Raw genomic sequence first — 17736 nt, forward strand, 5'->3', positions numbered from 1 at the left:
AGAAGGAAGCAGAACAATGGAGAACTGAGTGGTGCCAAACTTAGTAATTTTGTCGTGTACACCTTTTGTTTATGCTGGGTAATGTGACTGGGGCCATAGTTGGGCATTTCCTGGATTTGACTCTCTTTTGTTCTAAGTGTGACACTTTCCAAAAATACAGTAAAACATCCTAGTGAGAATAATAACTGTGAAGAGATGGCTTCTTGGCCCAGGTCGTGCTATACAGTCCTTTAAACCAAAGTAAGGATGGGAGAAAGGGAATGTCTAGGTGTTGCACACTGTTAGACCATCTGGAGGGCAGTACGTGTGGCAGCAGGCAGGCTGTAACTTGTTCCCTACATGTAAACTGGTGTAAAAGTTCTTACCCAGCTGTAGCCCAAATGAGTGTCTCAGGCAGAGCTAAACCAGCAAAATACTCTTCCAAAATCCCCATGAGAGCAAGCACCTTTGGATGAATATCTTCTATTGTGTTTGGAAGCGACGTGTTACCATATGGTAGCACACTTCCCAGGCTTCTGAAAGGAAACTCTGACTGTACCAAACCTCTTGGGATGTGTACGTGCCACGATGGGCAGCCAAAACCAGTGTGTAACCCAGGAGTCATCCAGAGAGCGCCTGGGTCGTGGGACTGCACCACAGCAATATTCAGGCTGGCGATTGCTGAGGAACTGACATGGACTGGATGAAAATCCTAGAGAGCACACGCGTGCACTGGGACCCAAGCTGGTTTTCCAGTGTTCATGTGGACTTCTAGGGGGGGCTCGAGCAGAATTAGCTGTGAAAAAAATATATTTTTTGGATCTGGAAAGGTAATCAGAGTTCCTATGGAATTGGTACCTGCTGGTTGTAGTTATCCAGACACAGGTAAGATTCCTGGCAGTTGGTACTCATTAAAGGTGGATTACCTTTTATCTGCTTAAATTCCTTTATAGATTTGGTACTTTTTAAAGCCTATATTTATGCCACACTAACAATGCAAGTTTTCAGTAAGGAAATGGCACATCGGTTCCTGATTTAAAAGAAAAAGAAAAGCAAAACCAAAACCGAAACAGAAAAACTGCCTTACCCTACAGAGCTTGCATTCCAGTGTGCAGTATCATCACTGAGCTAACAGGGGCTGTGGGAAGCTGCACCCATCCTTTTCCCGAAAGTGCTCAGAGTATTATCATTCTCTCTACCTTGCTTGAGCCAATGAAGGTGCTGAGGAAAGGAATCTATACACAAGGCCTTATAAGTACTGGGTACAAAAACTCTAATTGACAGAAAGATGAGGTACACGACAAAATCAGGAATTTATTTAACCTGTCATAAAATGAGTGTCACAGTATGATCCTGCATAGGCACATACATCAGCTCTTCAGAAGTGTAAGACTATCTACGGTAAAGTTCAGAGTGGTAAGCCGAGGATGAGATTCTTTCAAAGGAACTGAAGGAAATTAAACTTTGGATTTGCCCAACTCTTTGTGGGTAGCTATAACAGCATCTGATCTGATCTGAGTGTAGCAATGCAACAATCCTTTGATAGGAAATTACGTGGGAATTCCACATGCTGATTTACATACAAGCTGAAAACACTTTTAAAAGTCTCTTTTTATACCACGGTAAAAATGAGAGATTCCTGTAACAAAATAATACATCAGTTCCTGATAAAGAACATAAACACATCCTACCATAAAGAGCTCGCATTCCAGGTGACAGTGTACACTACAGTGGCACAAAATTCACACAGGTTTGCAGCTCCTGATAAAACATTAGACCACAGAAAGTGATTAAATAGAAACTTAATTGTTGCTGCTAGACTGGAGGGGGAAAGAAAAGCTAAACCAACTCTGAGAATAAGGGTGTGGCAAAACCAAGGAAACTAGCACACTAGTTCAATATACCAAGTGTATCTTACTTGATTTGTAAGAAGCTTGTGATTAGCAGATGAAACCACACACTGCATGTGAGTCTCCCTCCCAGTTTGTCCTCTTGGAAAAATAACACAAGTGCTGCAGGGAAGTTGCATCTCTTAAAACTCAGGTGTTTGTTTGTGACTGTTCTTTGGGAAACCCCCCTAACACAGACTAGTTATCCTTACAAGCGCTGTCGTTTCTAAGCAGAGAGTGAAGGTCCTTAGCTTGTTGTGCTTGAGCCTTTCTAATCTTGTGCAATATTAAGGTAATTGTGCTTGGGAAACTTAGTACAGCCAATGTAAGACCTTGTCATGTCTTATCTGTCAATCATCCATAAGATCATTTACATCTAAACACATCTGAAGATTTCTAGAAAGAAGGTAGGCCAGGAAAGATGAAGAAAATGAAAAGAGCGAACTACTGGAAAAAAGTGATCTGCTACAGAGTTTCATAAATCCATTTTAGATTTTGAGACCTGAGTAAATTTCAGAAAGCTATGTGAATTGTTCTCGCCAAAACACAACTGATCAGATTCAAGTGGTTTATGGTATCTATTGAGACCTCTTATTTAGGCCCCTGACTTTCCAGCAATGAAATAACTTTCTCCTTTTGTTTTGCCCTTTTTTTTTTTCAAGTGGAAGGCCCTGCAGTGCCTGCAGGGAATGGCGGTTTCTTAGCCATGCCTCTCAACAGCCATCCAGCCAGCTCCACCTCACTAACTAACCAGTACATGTCCTTTTCTGTTCCTGCTGCCGATATGTTGGAAAGAAGTTTCATAATTCCTGGTATGTACAGTAGAGCTGTAGGTGTGCATCTGTACACAGGTTGATTTATGCAAGGGGAACTCTCTTATAAATCTGGTCCTTGACCGTGAACAGTGGCAGGGAAAACAAGCATGGCAGCTGTTTCAATCAAGCACTTCAAAGCATGGCACTCACTAGAGAATGAAAAATATTCAAGGGAAATTAGAAGTGCATCGCCACTATGAAACAGAATGAGCCTTTCATTTAATTTGTGAAGTGCAGGTTAATAAATAAGAGAATGGAGTTATTTACTGTGTGCTAATCTAAATACTTGTCTTAAGAATAGGAAATCACAAAAATTTCATTAATAAATTTTAGTTTAGTTCCAAATTGTTTTTCATCCAGAGGTTTGTAAAGGACTGCAAGATAATGATATTTGCAATAGCAGAGCAAAATATAGGTTGTAATTTTGTTCACAAAAAGGTGTAGCCACCTTGCCTTGATCATGTTGTGGAGCAGAGGGTGCCCAGCGTACACCTGCAAGTGCTAGTGACAAAGGCACAATTCAACACTTTTCACTCTTAAATCTATGCTGGGAAGGAACCAAAAAGCAGTGGATAAGTTAGAAGCCTTGAAGTATCTGATGTTAGCTGAAGCAGCACAAAGTAGCAGAAGAAATTCTGTCACACCTACAGAAACTCAGAGCTATGGCTGATTAAATTGCAAGCACTGCATCATCAAAAAAAAATTTCAGTGCGGATTCAGAGGGAAGAAGCTTGCTGGCTGTGAGAACATGCTATGTGTGCAGTAATGTGGGAAAGATATAGTGCAAAGGATGGTAAAATTCATTCAGATATGTAATATTTACACATTTTCTCTCTTCTGTATTTCTGGTCCATAAATTTGCAGACTTTGCCTAAAGCACTTTTCCTTATGTTAATAAAATTTCTCTTTGTAGTATCAAACCCCAGCATCATTAAAAGCTGAGTAGTCCCTTGTATTTCACATTCACTGTACATTTTAAGAGTTTTTGTTTAGTGGATTCTATGGACCTAATTAATTCTGGTTCATAACCTTTCCACTGGGAATATATGCCCAGAAGCTGCCAGAAAGGATAAGTAGCTTATAGAAAGCCTTTTATTTCTTAGAAACTTTTAGAAACCTAGAGCCTTTAAAAACGGAAGAGTAATTACTCGGCACTCATTTCAGGATCTTCAACATCTTTGATTCCAGAGTGTCTACCTGCGAGCATGGAAGGGAGCCAAGAGGACACAGACTTTGCAGATCCTCCTCAGCAGATACTTAACTTTGTTCTTGAAAGTGGCACATCTGATGTTATACTATATCCAGGTAAGAGCAATAACCCTTTATCCACATCAATAGGCAGAAAGTACTGGAAAATCGGGGCTTTCAACATAGTATTAAGTTTCCTCATTTCAGTTACTGATAGCTATGATGGGCTGAAAACTATACTTTGTTTCTCGCCAGTGCTGACTTCTTCCATGGAAACGTTGGTATCCCCGAGTTTTCCAGTTAGCTTATGTGGTAAGTAGAAAATGAATTTTTATATATATGGTGCTTTGGATTGGGAGAGGGAGAATATTGCTTCTACCCAAAGCCAATTCTCCCCTCCAGGCTTTACTCTTATTGACCTTATTGAGGAAAATAAAAATCAATGGCGTTTCCTTCTTCGTATTGATCACTGGCTGCTTAGTCTAGTCCGAAATACAGAGCAGATAAAAGATTGTAAAGCTACAGGTTCAGCTATAAAGTAGCAGCCAATCCACTGTGTTTGCTATGAAGTCCAGTTTCTGGAAAAAGTCGTCTTGTCTAGTTAGAAGAATACAACAAACAATACAAAAGCCCATCAGAAGTGGAAGTTGTGCTGGTACTGGCATGGCCTGAGCATCTTAAACACCTGGTGCTGGAAGCCAGACTGCAGTCAGCTCACATGGATGCCCCAAAAACAAAATTATGATGGCACATGGAACTGAATACAGAAACTTGATACACAGAAAGGCTTATAAGAAAATCAGAGCCTTTGTCAGGGGATAAGAGTCCCACCTGTGGTAGAAAACTTTCCTCAGACACTTTTCTTCCAGCCCTCAGAGAGCTCTTAGAACAGGGGGGTTGATTGCAGTGGTTGATTAGTTCCTGATCTCAGTATACCCTGGTGATCACAGCTGCTTGCAGCTTAGCAGAAGCGTCTGTTGCCCTCTGGTGGCGACCACCACCCGAAATAGCAACAAATACCCTTAGGTTTGGGGAAGTGTTTGTAGGTGATATATACAATACTAATAATTCCAACTGATTTACAGCAGCACAACATATGTGAGTATGTCGCAAACCTCAGAATTCCAAATGCAGCAGAAAAAATAGCACATAAGCTACCAAGCCAGTCTCTTTTCCTTTTAAAAATATTATTAACAGCTGGTTGATTTGACAGATGCTGCTTCCCATCTAAATGTCTCATTATAGCTTTTCTTGTTTTTCATTCTTCTTGTTTTTATTTAATGAAATAAATAGTAAACCAAAATCAGACACTTGTCTGAAAACTGGCATGTCCCCTCTTTTTGTAATATCTTAAGTTGTTTTTTATTCTACAAGGAGAACTATTTCTATATCAAATGTATTCTTGCACTGGGAAAAGCACTTTCTTATTAGAAGTCTGCTAGAAGCAACTCTGAACTCTAACCATTCCAACTGTTGCTGGTGTGCAGGGTAGGAATGGTTTGGGTTTTTTTAACTACATTCTGCATCAAGATGAACCAAATATTATGGTACTAAATACATTTGTACAAATCCAGGGAGATTAGCCTGTTTGGGGGTTTTGTGTGGTTTCTGTTTGTTTTTTCCATCTCTCTGCTGAGTGTGATTACCACAAGACTATTGATGAGGTTGAGTTTGTTACAGTGTCTATCAATTTGAATTCTGTCCTGCGTCTGCAAAAATTTTCCTACCAAAAGTTTTCTCAAAAGTAATACTCCGTCACTAACAGTCTATAGAAAGCATGCTTTCTCTGAAAAACTCCCAATTTCTTTGTGTATGGCAGACACTGCTCATCTGGCCAAGCACAGAGGTCTGCAGTAGTTCAAAAACAAGCAAAAAGAAAAATGGACAGTGACAGTACTTCATCAGGAAGAGTAATGGGTAAATTCACACTTAACGCCTGGTCACAGGTGTAGAATAACAAAAGGGCGCTATTGCTTTGGATGACATAAAGAAGTCCTATGGTGAATGTGAATTTGTGCAAAACACTGACATCTGAAAAGAACAGTGGATGTCACCTTGTTGTGATAGGTCTTCTGCTTCATACCACTGTTGGACCAGCTGTCATCTTGTTTGGTGTCGTACTGCCTGTAGCGGGTTGTGTCAGCCGAATTGTACTTCTGTAAGGACTTTTTTTCATTTCCCTTGAAAAACAAAAGATCTCTTTCTCTGGATGATACATAATTGATGTTGCAATGGACTCAAAAATTTGCATTAGCCGTACTGTTAAAATTAGTGAAGCGGAATCAATGACCATCTAGGTGTTTTCAATTAGATTGTTTTGTTTCTCTAGGTTTGGAAATGTTCAAAGAAGTCCGAGTTCCCATAACTCCTTCTGAAGAACCTCTCAAAAGACCAAGTGAGTTTAGATCTCTCAAGCTTAAAACTTCCAGTATTTTTGACTAATTTTTCTGTGTTTCTTTCCACACAGAAAAGCTACTTTTTGTAGTAATTGTCATTGAACAATTTGTGAAACTGTTACAAGTGTCTGAGCACAATTCCTGTTTTTAAGATGTTAGACTTGTCTACCTTTAGATATCTGGCTGTAGTACCCACTTAGGAGGTCAGTGTACTTAGCTGTTTTTATCAGATGTGTAGATACGTCCAGAATTATTCAGTTCCTAGGTCAAAATGTGTCTGTTGTGCCTGCACTCCTAATTTGAGTACCTGCAGTTGCCTAGGATAAATCCAGACCTACGTGCTTTATGGGAACTGATGTATTTTGACCATATTATAATTATGTACTTAAGCCACTCTGAAGCAACGGTATGATTTGTGGACTGGTTTCTTCAGTTTGTGTGTGCTTTTTATTTCCCTAGAGCCAGTGGAAGCTTTCTGTGCATCACTTATGGAATATTTCCGAGATGTGTGCAAATCTGTGGCCATGGAGCGTGAAGTAGCTCTTGATCACCTGTTTATTGATGGGACACTTGTTCAGAGCCAAACTGAAACCAAGACTGGGAAGAACAGCATAAAAGCAACGGAAAAGGAGCTGGTAACTTGCAATCTGCAAGGGAAGGAAAACGCTCTTACAAGAAGCCGAATATTTCAGATCCCGGGAGGTAAAGACTTAGAGACTAAAGTGATTGTGGTGCTGGGAAAAGCAGGAATGGGCAAAAGCATTCTTGCCCAGAAGATCTGCCAGGACTGGTCCAGTGGAGAGCTTTCTCAGTTTGAATTTGTATTTTGGTTTGACTGCAAACAAATAAGCTTGCCTGAGAAGCGATACAGCTTGAAGGATCTGCTGCTTGAATTTTTTGTAAAACCCCAAGAGGGAAGCAAAGAGATCTTTGAGTATATATTGCAAAATCCTGCTAAAGTCCTCCTGATTTTTGATAGTTTTGAAGGGTTGCACGATCATGAGAATTTTCCCCGCTGCTCAGCCAGCCGGCCTGAAAAAGCCTTGTGCAGCGTCAAGGAGCTGCTTTCAGGACTCATCCAAAAAAAGATCCTCAATGGTTGTACTTTATTACTTACAGCAAGGCCAAAAGACAAGGTGAACCAGTTTGTGTCCAAAGTGGATAAGGCTATTGAATTAGTAGGATTTTCCCCTCAGCAGAGGGAATTGTACATAACCAAATACTTTGAAGGATTACCCTACTGTGATAATGCACTGAACTTAATCAAGGAGCGTGAGTACCTGTTCAGTCATTGTTACAGCCCTGTTATGTGCAGATTTGTTTGTTTTCTATGTGAGACAGTATTTGAAACTGGAGACAAAAACCTTCCTTCAACTCTTACTGCAGTCTTCCTGAAATTTGTCCAGCAAAAGATTATGCCAATGCAAACAGATGTTGTAGCCCTGCAAAATCAAGGGAGTCTTGCTATGCTAGCCCGTCTAGCCTGGCACCTTGGAGAAAAACACCAAAGTGCCTTGAAAAGTGATCTTCTTCCTTCTAAGGAAGTAAAAGAGTTTGCTCTGAAATATGGATTTTTCCTGCCATTTGCATTCCCCAACCATTCAGATGCTGGAGAAGAGGAATTTGGGAACACATTCTCTGATTTTGTCATTCAGAATTTCTTGGGTGCGCTTCACCTTATGTTAGCAGAAGAGATCAAGGATAAAAGTCTAACAAAGTACCTGTCTTTTCCATCCAAGAAGAAAAAACCTTATAACTGGTTAGATTTAGTGCCTCGATTTTTGGCTGGATTGTTGTTCCTCCAGGATGACCCCTGCTTCTGCTGCCTTTCAAATAAAGATGTAAAACAGTCAACCAAGAAGCAGAAAAAACTCTTGAAATATATTAAAAGGCTACAGATAAATGAGCTCTGTCCAGAGAGGTTACTTGAGCTTTGCCATTGTATTTATGAAACACAAAGCAGTTACCTTTTTCAGCATGTGGCCTTAAGGCTCAAGCCAGACCTGTCTTTTCTGGGCGTAGTTCTTACTCCACCTGATGTCCACGTACTGCACTCTGTTTTAAAAAGGTCAAGAAAAGAGTTTTCCTTGGATTTGCGAAACAGCAGCATTGACATACAAGGGCTGAAAGACTTGGTCGGCCTAACGAACGTGGCATCGTTCAGGTTGGTCATACCTTGCAGATAGTAGACATCTATATGTAGACATCTATATGTAGATGACACTTTTATGCAACAACAGTAGTTGTATCTGTTGATTTTGCATGTTTTGCCACTTCACAGGGCCTCCCTCAGTGATACCGTCAGGCTCTGGAAGTCTTTAGAACAGACAAAAGACTACGAACTGCTGAGAGCATCAACAGAGAAGTTTGTTCTTGATCCCTTTAAGGCAAAGACAATGAAGGACGTCAGTGACCTTTCAGACCTGGTAGAGATGCAGGAGAAGATGATCAGTTGGTAGGCTCATTTATGCTCAAAAGTCCTCTTAACATACTAGTGATTTAACAAAGTGGGGGTTCACTGACGGTGCTGGAGAATGGGGTGCTCTGCTTGTCCGAAGGAGCCATAACTAAGGCTGCACAAGCTCCTGGACCATCCCAGAGTCTCCCACCCCAGTGTGTGGTGGTTGTGATGGCCGGGAGGAGCAATGACAGCAACATGCAGAATTTTTATTAAAATTGCCAATAAAAAAGCCAGCTGTCATTTTTTTTCTTCAGTTTTCTTTTTGATCTCCAAGCGTGCCACCTTCTAATCGCTTTCAGTTACATAACGTGGGATAACCGATTTTTTCCCCCCTTGTAAGACCTGGGGAAATAAATGAAGGATTGTTTTGCACCGGTCACAAATGACCTAAGTGAGGCCTTTAGCTCAGGAGGTAAAAGCTTGTGTTACGTGGTCTGTGAACCCTGGATTTCATCCCTGCTCGTGATGTGGCTAGGGGATGGGTTGCAAATCAAAGTATGCACAAGTAGGTTGGTGTTTTGGGGTGAGTGGTTGGTTGGTTGTTTTTTGGTTGGTTGGTTTGTTGGGGGGTTTTGGTGGGTTTTTGTTGTTGCTGTTGTTTGATTGTTTGGTTGGTTTTTTTAAAATTTAACTAAAAATGATGACTTAATTTTAACAAGGGCAGGATATTTTTAATAAAATGGACACAAAAAAAAATCATGTTTGACAGAAAATACTTCATTTAGAAGAATGTATTTTTAAGTTTTATTGGAAAAAGAGCAAATGACTGCACTATGGAAAGTACTTATCAGATTGAAATCAATTGAATGAAAAAAGAGTGGAGCAGAAGTTATTCTGAAGTTTCCTCGTTCCTCAGTTAACACAGCAGCGGTTTATCTCCTGTAAAATTTTACGAAGAAATTACTTGTAAAGCACTATTTTATTCACTAAAATATTTCTCATACTCTGGTTCTACTGTGATTTATTTAGTGTGCAAGATGTATCTGGTTGCAGCAGCTATGAAATTCCTGCCATCAAAAACCTCAGAAAACTAGAATTTGCGTAAGTGCTGTTCCTCTCTGCTGATTGATACATGATTACATTGCAGACTGAGAAGAGTCGTGGGTATTGGCTACAGTCATTGAGCTGATGTATAGTTAGTTTATGGTAAAGCATTAAGTAAACATCATTTATTTCTATTTTGCTTTTCTCAACTAGATTTGTTAAGTTACGGACAAAACTCAAAAAAGGTCATTTCTGGCTCCTGTGGTGATACAGATCAACATGGTTGTATCAATTTTGTTTGATTTTACTACAAGTTGGCTCCTTGTCACCAAGTGTAGATCTTATGCCACAGGGTATAAAATATCTTCATTGTGATCCAGCTACCTGGGAAATATTTTTTCCCCAGAAATGCTCAACTTTTCTATCTCGATCTTCTGATGTAATTTGCTGCCCTGTCAGAGCTTAGGCCATGAGAGAATAAGGTCAGAGAATGCCTCCCAAATAAAATATTTAGCACCACTTTCCTGGAAGAAGGAAGATTGACTTGGAAACACTGACTTTAAAAATGAGGTGTAATAACATTTCTTTTTTTCCCACAAACTGTATTGCTTAAAACATCCTGCCATAGCATGCAAATTAATTTGGGCAGAAATCACACCAGCGCAGCGGAGGATTCTCATCAGGTCTTTTTCTGTTTCCTGCTTTTCATATCTGACCCAGTCTAGAACTGTTATACTTGGTCTCACTTCTGATTTTATGCTGCTTTCTCTCCTTGTTTTCTCTCCTACTTTCCCTTTGTTTTAAATTTTTGGTTAAAATTCCAATCCTTTTAACTTGGCTGAACTTGTGATACCAAGGAAACTCCAAATCAGAGGTTAGCATCTGAGGGACAAATGTTGGAGCTGGAGGATTGAAGGTCAATTTATGCTTTAAGCTGCAGTAAAATGTTGATCTGAAGTTAGTCTGAATTGCCAATGGGGAAGGGAATAATTTTTTTCATCTCTATTATCAAGATTGTAATACTTAAAACGAAAAACCGGGAGGGGGGGGCGGGGGGGGGAGAGAACAGAAATACAGGAATCTGAAACAAGTGAGATGAGTCTTGCAAAGAGTAACAAGAAAGTGGCAAATGCACGTATGGCTGCTTCTGTGCAAGCAGCTCCGCTCTGTCTGACCTTGGCCTTGGGGAGTCCTCGTCTAGAGGCTTCACAGCAGAAATCCTTGCTATTGTGGGGAACGGCTGCTTCCAAGGACGGTAAACGAGCCTGCATTTGGGGCTGCGGGGGAAGAACTTAAAAATTCATAATGTTTGCTGGTTTTGAGCATGTAAAAAGTGCTGCATGTCTTTATTTCTTTTCTTCCAGGTTGGGTCCAGTATGTGGCCTACAGGGATTCCTAAAACTCGTGCAAATTCTTGCAGCATTTCCATCACTTCAGCATTTAGAGTGAGTAATGCTACAGATTAATGTGCCTAATGTTGCTTCTCAGCATCCCTTGATGATGGGGGAGCTCACGTACCCAAGAAATATTTTATTTACCAACAAGACAGCTTGTTTTGATTATGAGAATATAACCACAGTTTAAAAGCTCTTCATCTCCCTTCAGACACTTGCTAGTAGTTCCTTCAATACCTTTTCAGTCACTTGCCCCCGTGTTCCTCAGAGGTTAAAAGCTTGTGGGAAAGGCTTAGTATTAATACAGAGCCCTTGGAGTGCTCCCCCTTCCTGCCACTGGACCGATCAACACCACCTGCGGGGTTAATTATTTCTTCATTCCAGCTCCATCACATGTGCCAGCCCCTGGCAACCTCCTGGTGAGGTTTCTAAGGGACTCACAGTCCTGTCTGCCCCAGGGAGGGAACCGGCTCCCTCCTGACTCAGCAGCAGTGTTAAATTTGGGGGTTAACTTCAGTATTCGTGCTGGTGCTGTGCACCTTCTGGTGTCAACGGACATCCTGAACTTCTGGTAGAACCTGGAAGAGATTGAGCTTTGTGGATTTGATACTCAGCTAATATCTGGTTTTGTTCTACCCACCTATTTTCACACAGTCTTTGTCCCTTCCTTTACCAGGAGCAGTATTAGAAATAGAAATTCAAGAACTCCAGTTACTATTTATTCTTTTGTATCTATGACAAACCAGCTGTCTCTGAATTTTAAGCTTCTTTATGCAGAAACAACTATAGCAACGATAGTTAATATCCTGCCATCATCTCTGTGGGAAGATTACTGGGTTTTGAGGGGAACTTTGGCCTTACTGGCTCAGCCCATTGGCCATTTGTCGATATTGTATGTGGCCTTTTCATGATATTTTGGGAAAACAATAAAGCTCTAAAATTGGAATGAGGCCAATGTATCCCAGCGTTGCCTGTCAGATTAGAAGGGGATCCAGTAAGTATCTAAAAACTGTGACTATCTGAAACTCTTTCCATCTGGATACCTGAATGAGGCAAAACTTCATTTCTAATACTCCCTATCTGGACAAGGTGCTGTTTAGGCATCTGCTGGATTTTGTTAGTTCTGTGTTTCTGTGTGCTCAGGAAATCTCATTTCAGCATAGCTGGAACAGAGCTATTTCATAACCATTTTAATAATCTTCAGTGTATGGTGGAAGCAAGGCATTAAGTGCTGCCATTTGCATATCAAAGGAAATGGGTCAAGCCATTCAACCAGTAAAAAAAAAATCTTGCACTGTAAATTTGGGAAGCAGAAAGTTGCTTATTAGAGAAGCCGTAATTTGTGTGATGCTTCTTGCTGATTGAGGCTACTGCAGAGAAGGAGCTTCTCAAGATATATAGAGTGGTCTCTGAGATGAATAAACTGCAAAAAATTAAATAAAAAGGGAAGCTAATTCTCTCTTTGTCATCACCCAGCCTTGATGCTCTGAGTGAAAATGGCATAGGAGATGAAGGAGCAAAGAGTCTATCTGAAGTCTTTCCAACCCTGAAATCACTGGAAACATTAAAGTAAGTGCAAGGTTGACAGTTCTGAAAAATTTTGAAAATATATAGATTAAACCCAGAGCCCTAAGGGACTGTGTATTACCAGTTATGGCCATAACTAACACATGGGCATGGAAGACCAATGAGTCTATGGACATACTTAATCTGTGCATTCATTACAGAAATAGGTTAATGCTATGGCAATTCCTTATTTCCCTTCAAGGGCCATAATTTGTCTTTTTCCCTGTATTTGGTCTAAACAGACTGTCCAGTTATATTCAAAAAAATAAATCCCCACATTGTAATAAATTAGAATAAATGCGCTCCACTAACAAAGCAATCTCACTTACTATAGCTTATCGCAGAATAAGATAACAGATGTGGGTGCGGAGAAACTAGCTACAGCTCTTCCTTCCTTGTTGTCATTGAAGACACTAAGGTAAGTAGTTATGTCCTGTTTAGTTGTTTTATACAGCTTATGTTTTATACCACATACTTTACTATCTCTATTAGAAATTACTGAACATGGAACAAATACATACACTGTGCAGCAGCCCAGCTTTTGACTTCATTCTTGCATGAAGCCTTTAGAGAGGAGAGAAATGTATGACCCAGGAATATAACAAGGACTGTACTGATTTTTAAATCAAATCCATAATACTCACTGATGAATAATACCCTGTACAAATGTGCGCCTGGGGCCATGATCTACTGCGAGCTTATGCGGAGCTTGCTAAGCGCAGCGCTAAGCCCTAAGCCAGCAACAAGGTGATGTGTTTGCTGATATGGGACCAGTGGTTCATCCCACTTCATTAAAATGTCTGGCGTAGGCCTGGATGAAGTGTCTCTGGAGGGAATGCAAGAAACCGTGGTGTGCAATTCTGGAATAATTTGCTCCCATGGAAATCTTTTCAATGTTATGCTCCAAATCTTTGAGATTCGTGTTCTTGCAGATTTTTAATTTGATCTAAGGTAGACAGAAATGTCCTCATCATTCATGAAGAATCTAGACCTATTTGTAATATAGCTGTGCTAGCTGCTGTATCTTACTTGATACAGAAAATACGCAATTGTGTTTTAAACATGAACTGCGTATAGATAAGGATAAATTGGAAGTTAAGATGTACCAACCAGATCTGAAATTCCTTGATCTAATATATAATCTGTTTACATTATCCATTCTTCAACAGTGACTAAACTGGTTTGGTTTCCTGCAGCTTGTACAATAATAGCATTTGTGATTTTGGAGCAGAAAATCTTGCGAAAGTTCTTCCTGCGATGGCATCTCTAAGAGTGCTAGAGTGAGTATGAAATCTTTTGAGATGACCTCGGAAAGCTTATTTGCTTGGATACTGAAAATTCAAATCTTCTATGCACAGGGCAGAGGAGACAGAATTTGTGGAAGAAAATGTCAGGGAAATTTCAGAGGGAAAATGTGGTTATGCAGAGTCCAGGCAGTCAGTGGTTAAAAAGGATTAAGGAGCAGTTCACCACAAAAAAATGAAAAATCGGTTTTAAGATGGGAGAACAGGGTGATGGGGAGTTGAAGAAGGACATCGGCTACATAGAATACGGAATCGCTCGGATGAACTAATTTAATCAAGTTCCAGTTTGACTTTCTGAGTGTTTTATTATGGGCTTTTTGCATTGAGGATCTATTTCTTTTTCTTTCTTCCCCCATCTACAGATAAGCCCATATAGTATTTTTTATTTTGAATGAAATGTTGGATTACACTGCTACATTATGTGATCTGGATTAACAAAGGTTTTTTGGTTTTTTTCCTCAGTGTTCAGTATAACAAAATCACTGGTGTTGGAGCCCAGCAGCTGACTGACAGCCTGCGCAAATGTCCCCACATAAAGAACTTGGTGTAAGTCTCTTGATATTGTTTGCTGTATCTTCATTCTGTAAGTTGGGTTAGAATTCATGCTAAAGCTGTGTCCTGTATTCGTCAGATTTATAAGAGGCATGAAAAACAGACAACACCAAAATACAAATGCAGTCACAGAAACATTATAAAATGTCTCTGCTTTCAGCTGCATTAATTCCCAATTGTCCCAGGGCAGCAAGCTCGTCCTGCTTTAAGCACAGTTTGCACTGAGCCTCCCTTTGTTGATCTCTACCCTGCCAGAGTACCTGACCTGCCCTGCGCTGCAGGACTTGCGTTCGAAGGCCAAAGAATAAGCAGCCATCGTCAGAGGTTAAATAGGCTGGAGCTGCCAGTGTTCGTTCAGGGGAAAGGAGTTTGGTAGAAAGATCAAGAACATGTATGGAGACAGGACTGTAGTGTGTCCTATAACCAGAGTCAGGTTATGGAGCAGTGAACTGCTTTCTTGTAATAAACCTCATACCATAGCTTAAATACTTTTATAGATTGATATTCAAAAGGGAAAGGCAATTTTAAAAAAACCTGAACAAAACAAAACACAAATGTACCAAACACATTAAAAAAACCTGTGAAGCAAATTACGCTTCTTAAAATCTCTTTCCTTTCTGAATTTGCCCTTACAGGATGTGGAATCCCACCATTCCCTACGGAGTTCTCGAACACCTGCAGCAGCTGGACTCTAGGATCAGTGTGTAGACTCGGATGATCCCATAAAGGTACCATAAACCCCGGCTCCATGAGACAACAAGATTTGTTTCTGTGGCAGCTGTGGGTTCTAGGCTGGCTGGCAGTGGGCACAGAGACAGCACCAGTGCACATGCAGCTCAGGAAGGAGCTGCTGCCCTGGGGTGGAACAGATCAGAGTCACATCAGGCCCCTTTTCCCCTGTTCCCCTCACATCCCCGCTTCCCTGCCACCAGCAGATTGCAGGAACTGCTGCAACAAGGCTGGGCTTTAGGCCTCCCAGTTCAGCCCAGTTCAGCGGCTGGCAGCTGCCCGTTTACCTCTCTCTTCTGGTGCAGAAAAGTAAATAGCTTTGTGCACTTCTGATGTTTAACAGATGAGTTCTCTACTCCTCTGAGATTGTTTTGTGTTGATTTTTAGTGAATCCTTTCACTTTTCCTTTGTTTAATACAAATCCTCAACAGCTGCTTGTCTCACGATGAAGCTGTGTCTACACTGCACTCAGAGCAAACCACTGGCTCCTGCATTCCTCCTTCTCAGGCTGTTTTGTGTGGTGCAGCCACTTTTACTTCATTGATTCTACCTGCACAGTTTCAAGGATCCTTGAAATAATTGCATCGTTAGCAATTTGCTAACAGTTTGCTGATGACCACCAGGATCTGCCTGCCTGGATGCTCCTGGACTGAAGGAGCTGCAGCAGGCATGGCAAGTCAGGGCTTTGTGAGGGATTTTTGCTCCTGCTTTTTCTGCCATGTGCTTTCTCTTGCTCTTAAAAAAAAATTTGCAGGATGCATCAGTGAAATGATCCCAGTGGAGAAGCCAGAGTCAATCCAGATACCAGATGCCCTCCAGCTTTCATTCAGATGGCAAAAAACACATTCCAGAGTGATCTCCAGCTGCTTGAGCTGTGGTTTGAATGGTCCTGACAGTGGCTGCAGTTGCCAACAGCTCCCTAAGCCATGCAGTGAGCCGAGCTTTTGCGTGACCCTTGCTCTCAGTGCACTAATCACTGGACGTAGACTTGGCTACATGTTGGGCACGGATCAGGCTGCAGGTTGTGGAAGACTCAGGCACCAAACCAGCTCCACAGACCAGCTTTACACAGCAGCAGTGAAAAACTGTCGTGATCCTTAATAGCCTACAGTACAACTAATCCTTTCTCTTGTTGAATAACTATACCTACGTGGGAAAGGAGGCATTAGGGGTATGAACACTGCCAGGAAACCTCACAAAAGCAAAGCTTTCTCTAGCCTGTGTCTGGCATTCAAGGGGAGCATGTGGTAAGAGCCTCTGAACATGTAGGTCAGCTCCCAAGCAACCTCAGTTTTCCTCTGGTGAGAGCAATGGCAGTCAGTGGTAGAGAGCTCTGATCTATGAAAGCGGCAATTCTTGGACACAGGTCAGCTTTCACACCAAGCAAAAGATGTGTTTGACACAGCTCTGCGTGAACAACCCCTTGCATCTCCCTCCACTGCCCTTCTCTTGTGCTTGCAGCACATGCCTGTGGCACCAGCGACCACGCTAGTGCAGTATCTGAGTGTGTGAGGAAACTTTCTTCTTCATTGGCACTGAGGATCAGCAGCAGCAGGAACTCTAGATCCTGTCTCCCAAACTTGAAACATCCCCCAGTGACTGCTGTCTGTTTTCAGAGCACATCAAAGATATGGTTTTAGTGATATTAATGGTAATTAAGCTGACGAGCATATATCTGATATTCTGTTTCCACCATTTCACAGGTAACATAAAGAAGAGGGGAAGGTGTCCTCTGTGTTTCCCTGCCCTCTTGCTGCTTTATGAACTGGTGGCTGATTTTCATGATAGTGGCAAAATGAAAATAAGTCACATTTAAGCTTCTGGGTGATGCTTGAAGTGGGTGAATGATGAAGTCCAAAAATTTTAGAGGTCATTTAAAGTACTATTCAAACATCCCGTTGTGTTTCTACTGAAGTGAAGACGACTTAACCAACATGAAGTTTCAAAGATGAAAAGAGCATCTTGATATTGTGATCACCATTAAAGGTGACCAGAAATCACCGGGATATTGAGAGTATGAAATTCCATCATCAGTTCTTCAAAGACCAGATTTCAAGCTTCTGGACCTGCAATATCTGATGTAGCGAGAGATCAAATCTACTTGTTTCATGGTGCCAGTGGTAACTGATCAAATTTGGTTTGATGATTTTGGACTTCCAAAGCTCAGTGTTATGGATTTCACCTGTCTGTCTGGACTGATTTGAAGCATTACGGTCAGGAGCATAAAAAAGAATAATCAGTCTTAGCAAACAGTTTGATATTGTCAGATTACCCATGAGGATCTAGAAGTGGCTCTTTTCTTGATGCTAATCACCAATGCTGTCATAAGGGATAGAAAGGTATTTTCTATGACTCTCTTGTTATAGAATCATATAATCATTTTGGTTGGAAGAGACCATCAAGATCAAGTCCAACCATAACCTAACTCTGGCATCCTTCAAAAAGATTGAGGGGGAAGAAAAATGAAGTAAAGAGAAGA

The 17736-nt window shown here is 41.0% G+C and overlaps 1 protein-coding gene across 1 annotated transcript in view; it reads left to right on the forward strand.

Moving 5' to 3' along the window:
- The window catches only part of CIITA (class II major histocompatibility complex transactivator), a 30820-nt gene extending 13793 nt beyond the window's left edge, over positions 1-17027 (forward strand). Inside the window, exons 7-20 of the mRNA XM_065644893.1 lie at positions 2531-2680; positions 3848-3988; positions 4127-4183; positions 6201-6266; positions 6727-8431; positions 8549-8722; positions 9698-9769; positions 11077-11157; positions 12583-12675; positions 13007-13090; positions 13869-13952; positions 14439-14522; positions 15164-15256; positions 16961-17027. Coding sequence (XP_065500965.1) covers positions 2531-2680; positions 3848-3988; positions 4127-4183; positions 6201-6266; positions 6727-8431; positions 8549-8722; positions 9698-9769; positions 11077-11157; positions 12583-12675; positions 13007-13090; positions 13869-13952; positions 14439-14522; positions 15164-15236 — 2864 coding nt within the window. The 3' untranslated portion in view covers positions 15237-15256; positions 16961-17027. The remainder of the gene's footprint in view (positions 1-2530; positions 2681-3847; positions 3989-4126; positions 4184-6200; positions 6267-6726; positions 8432-8548; positions 8723-9697; positions 9770-11076; positions 11158-12582; positions 12676-13006; positions 13091-13868; positions 13953-14438; positions 14523-15163; positions 15257-16960) is intronic.
- Positions 17028-17736: the final 709 nt, after the last annotated feature.

Source organism: Caloenas nicobarica, chromosome 14, assembly GCF_036013445.1.
Source record: "Caloenas nicobarica isolate bCalNic1 chromosome 14, bCalNic1.hap1, whole genome shotgun sequence".
In the NCBI taxonomy this organism is placed as follows: domain Eukaryota; kingdom Metazoa; phylum Chordata; class Aves; order Columbiformes; family Columbidae; genus Caloenas; species Caloenas nicobarica.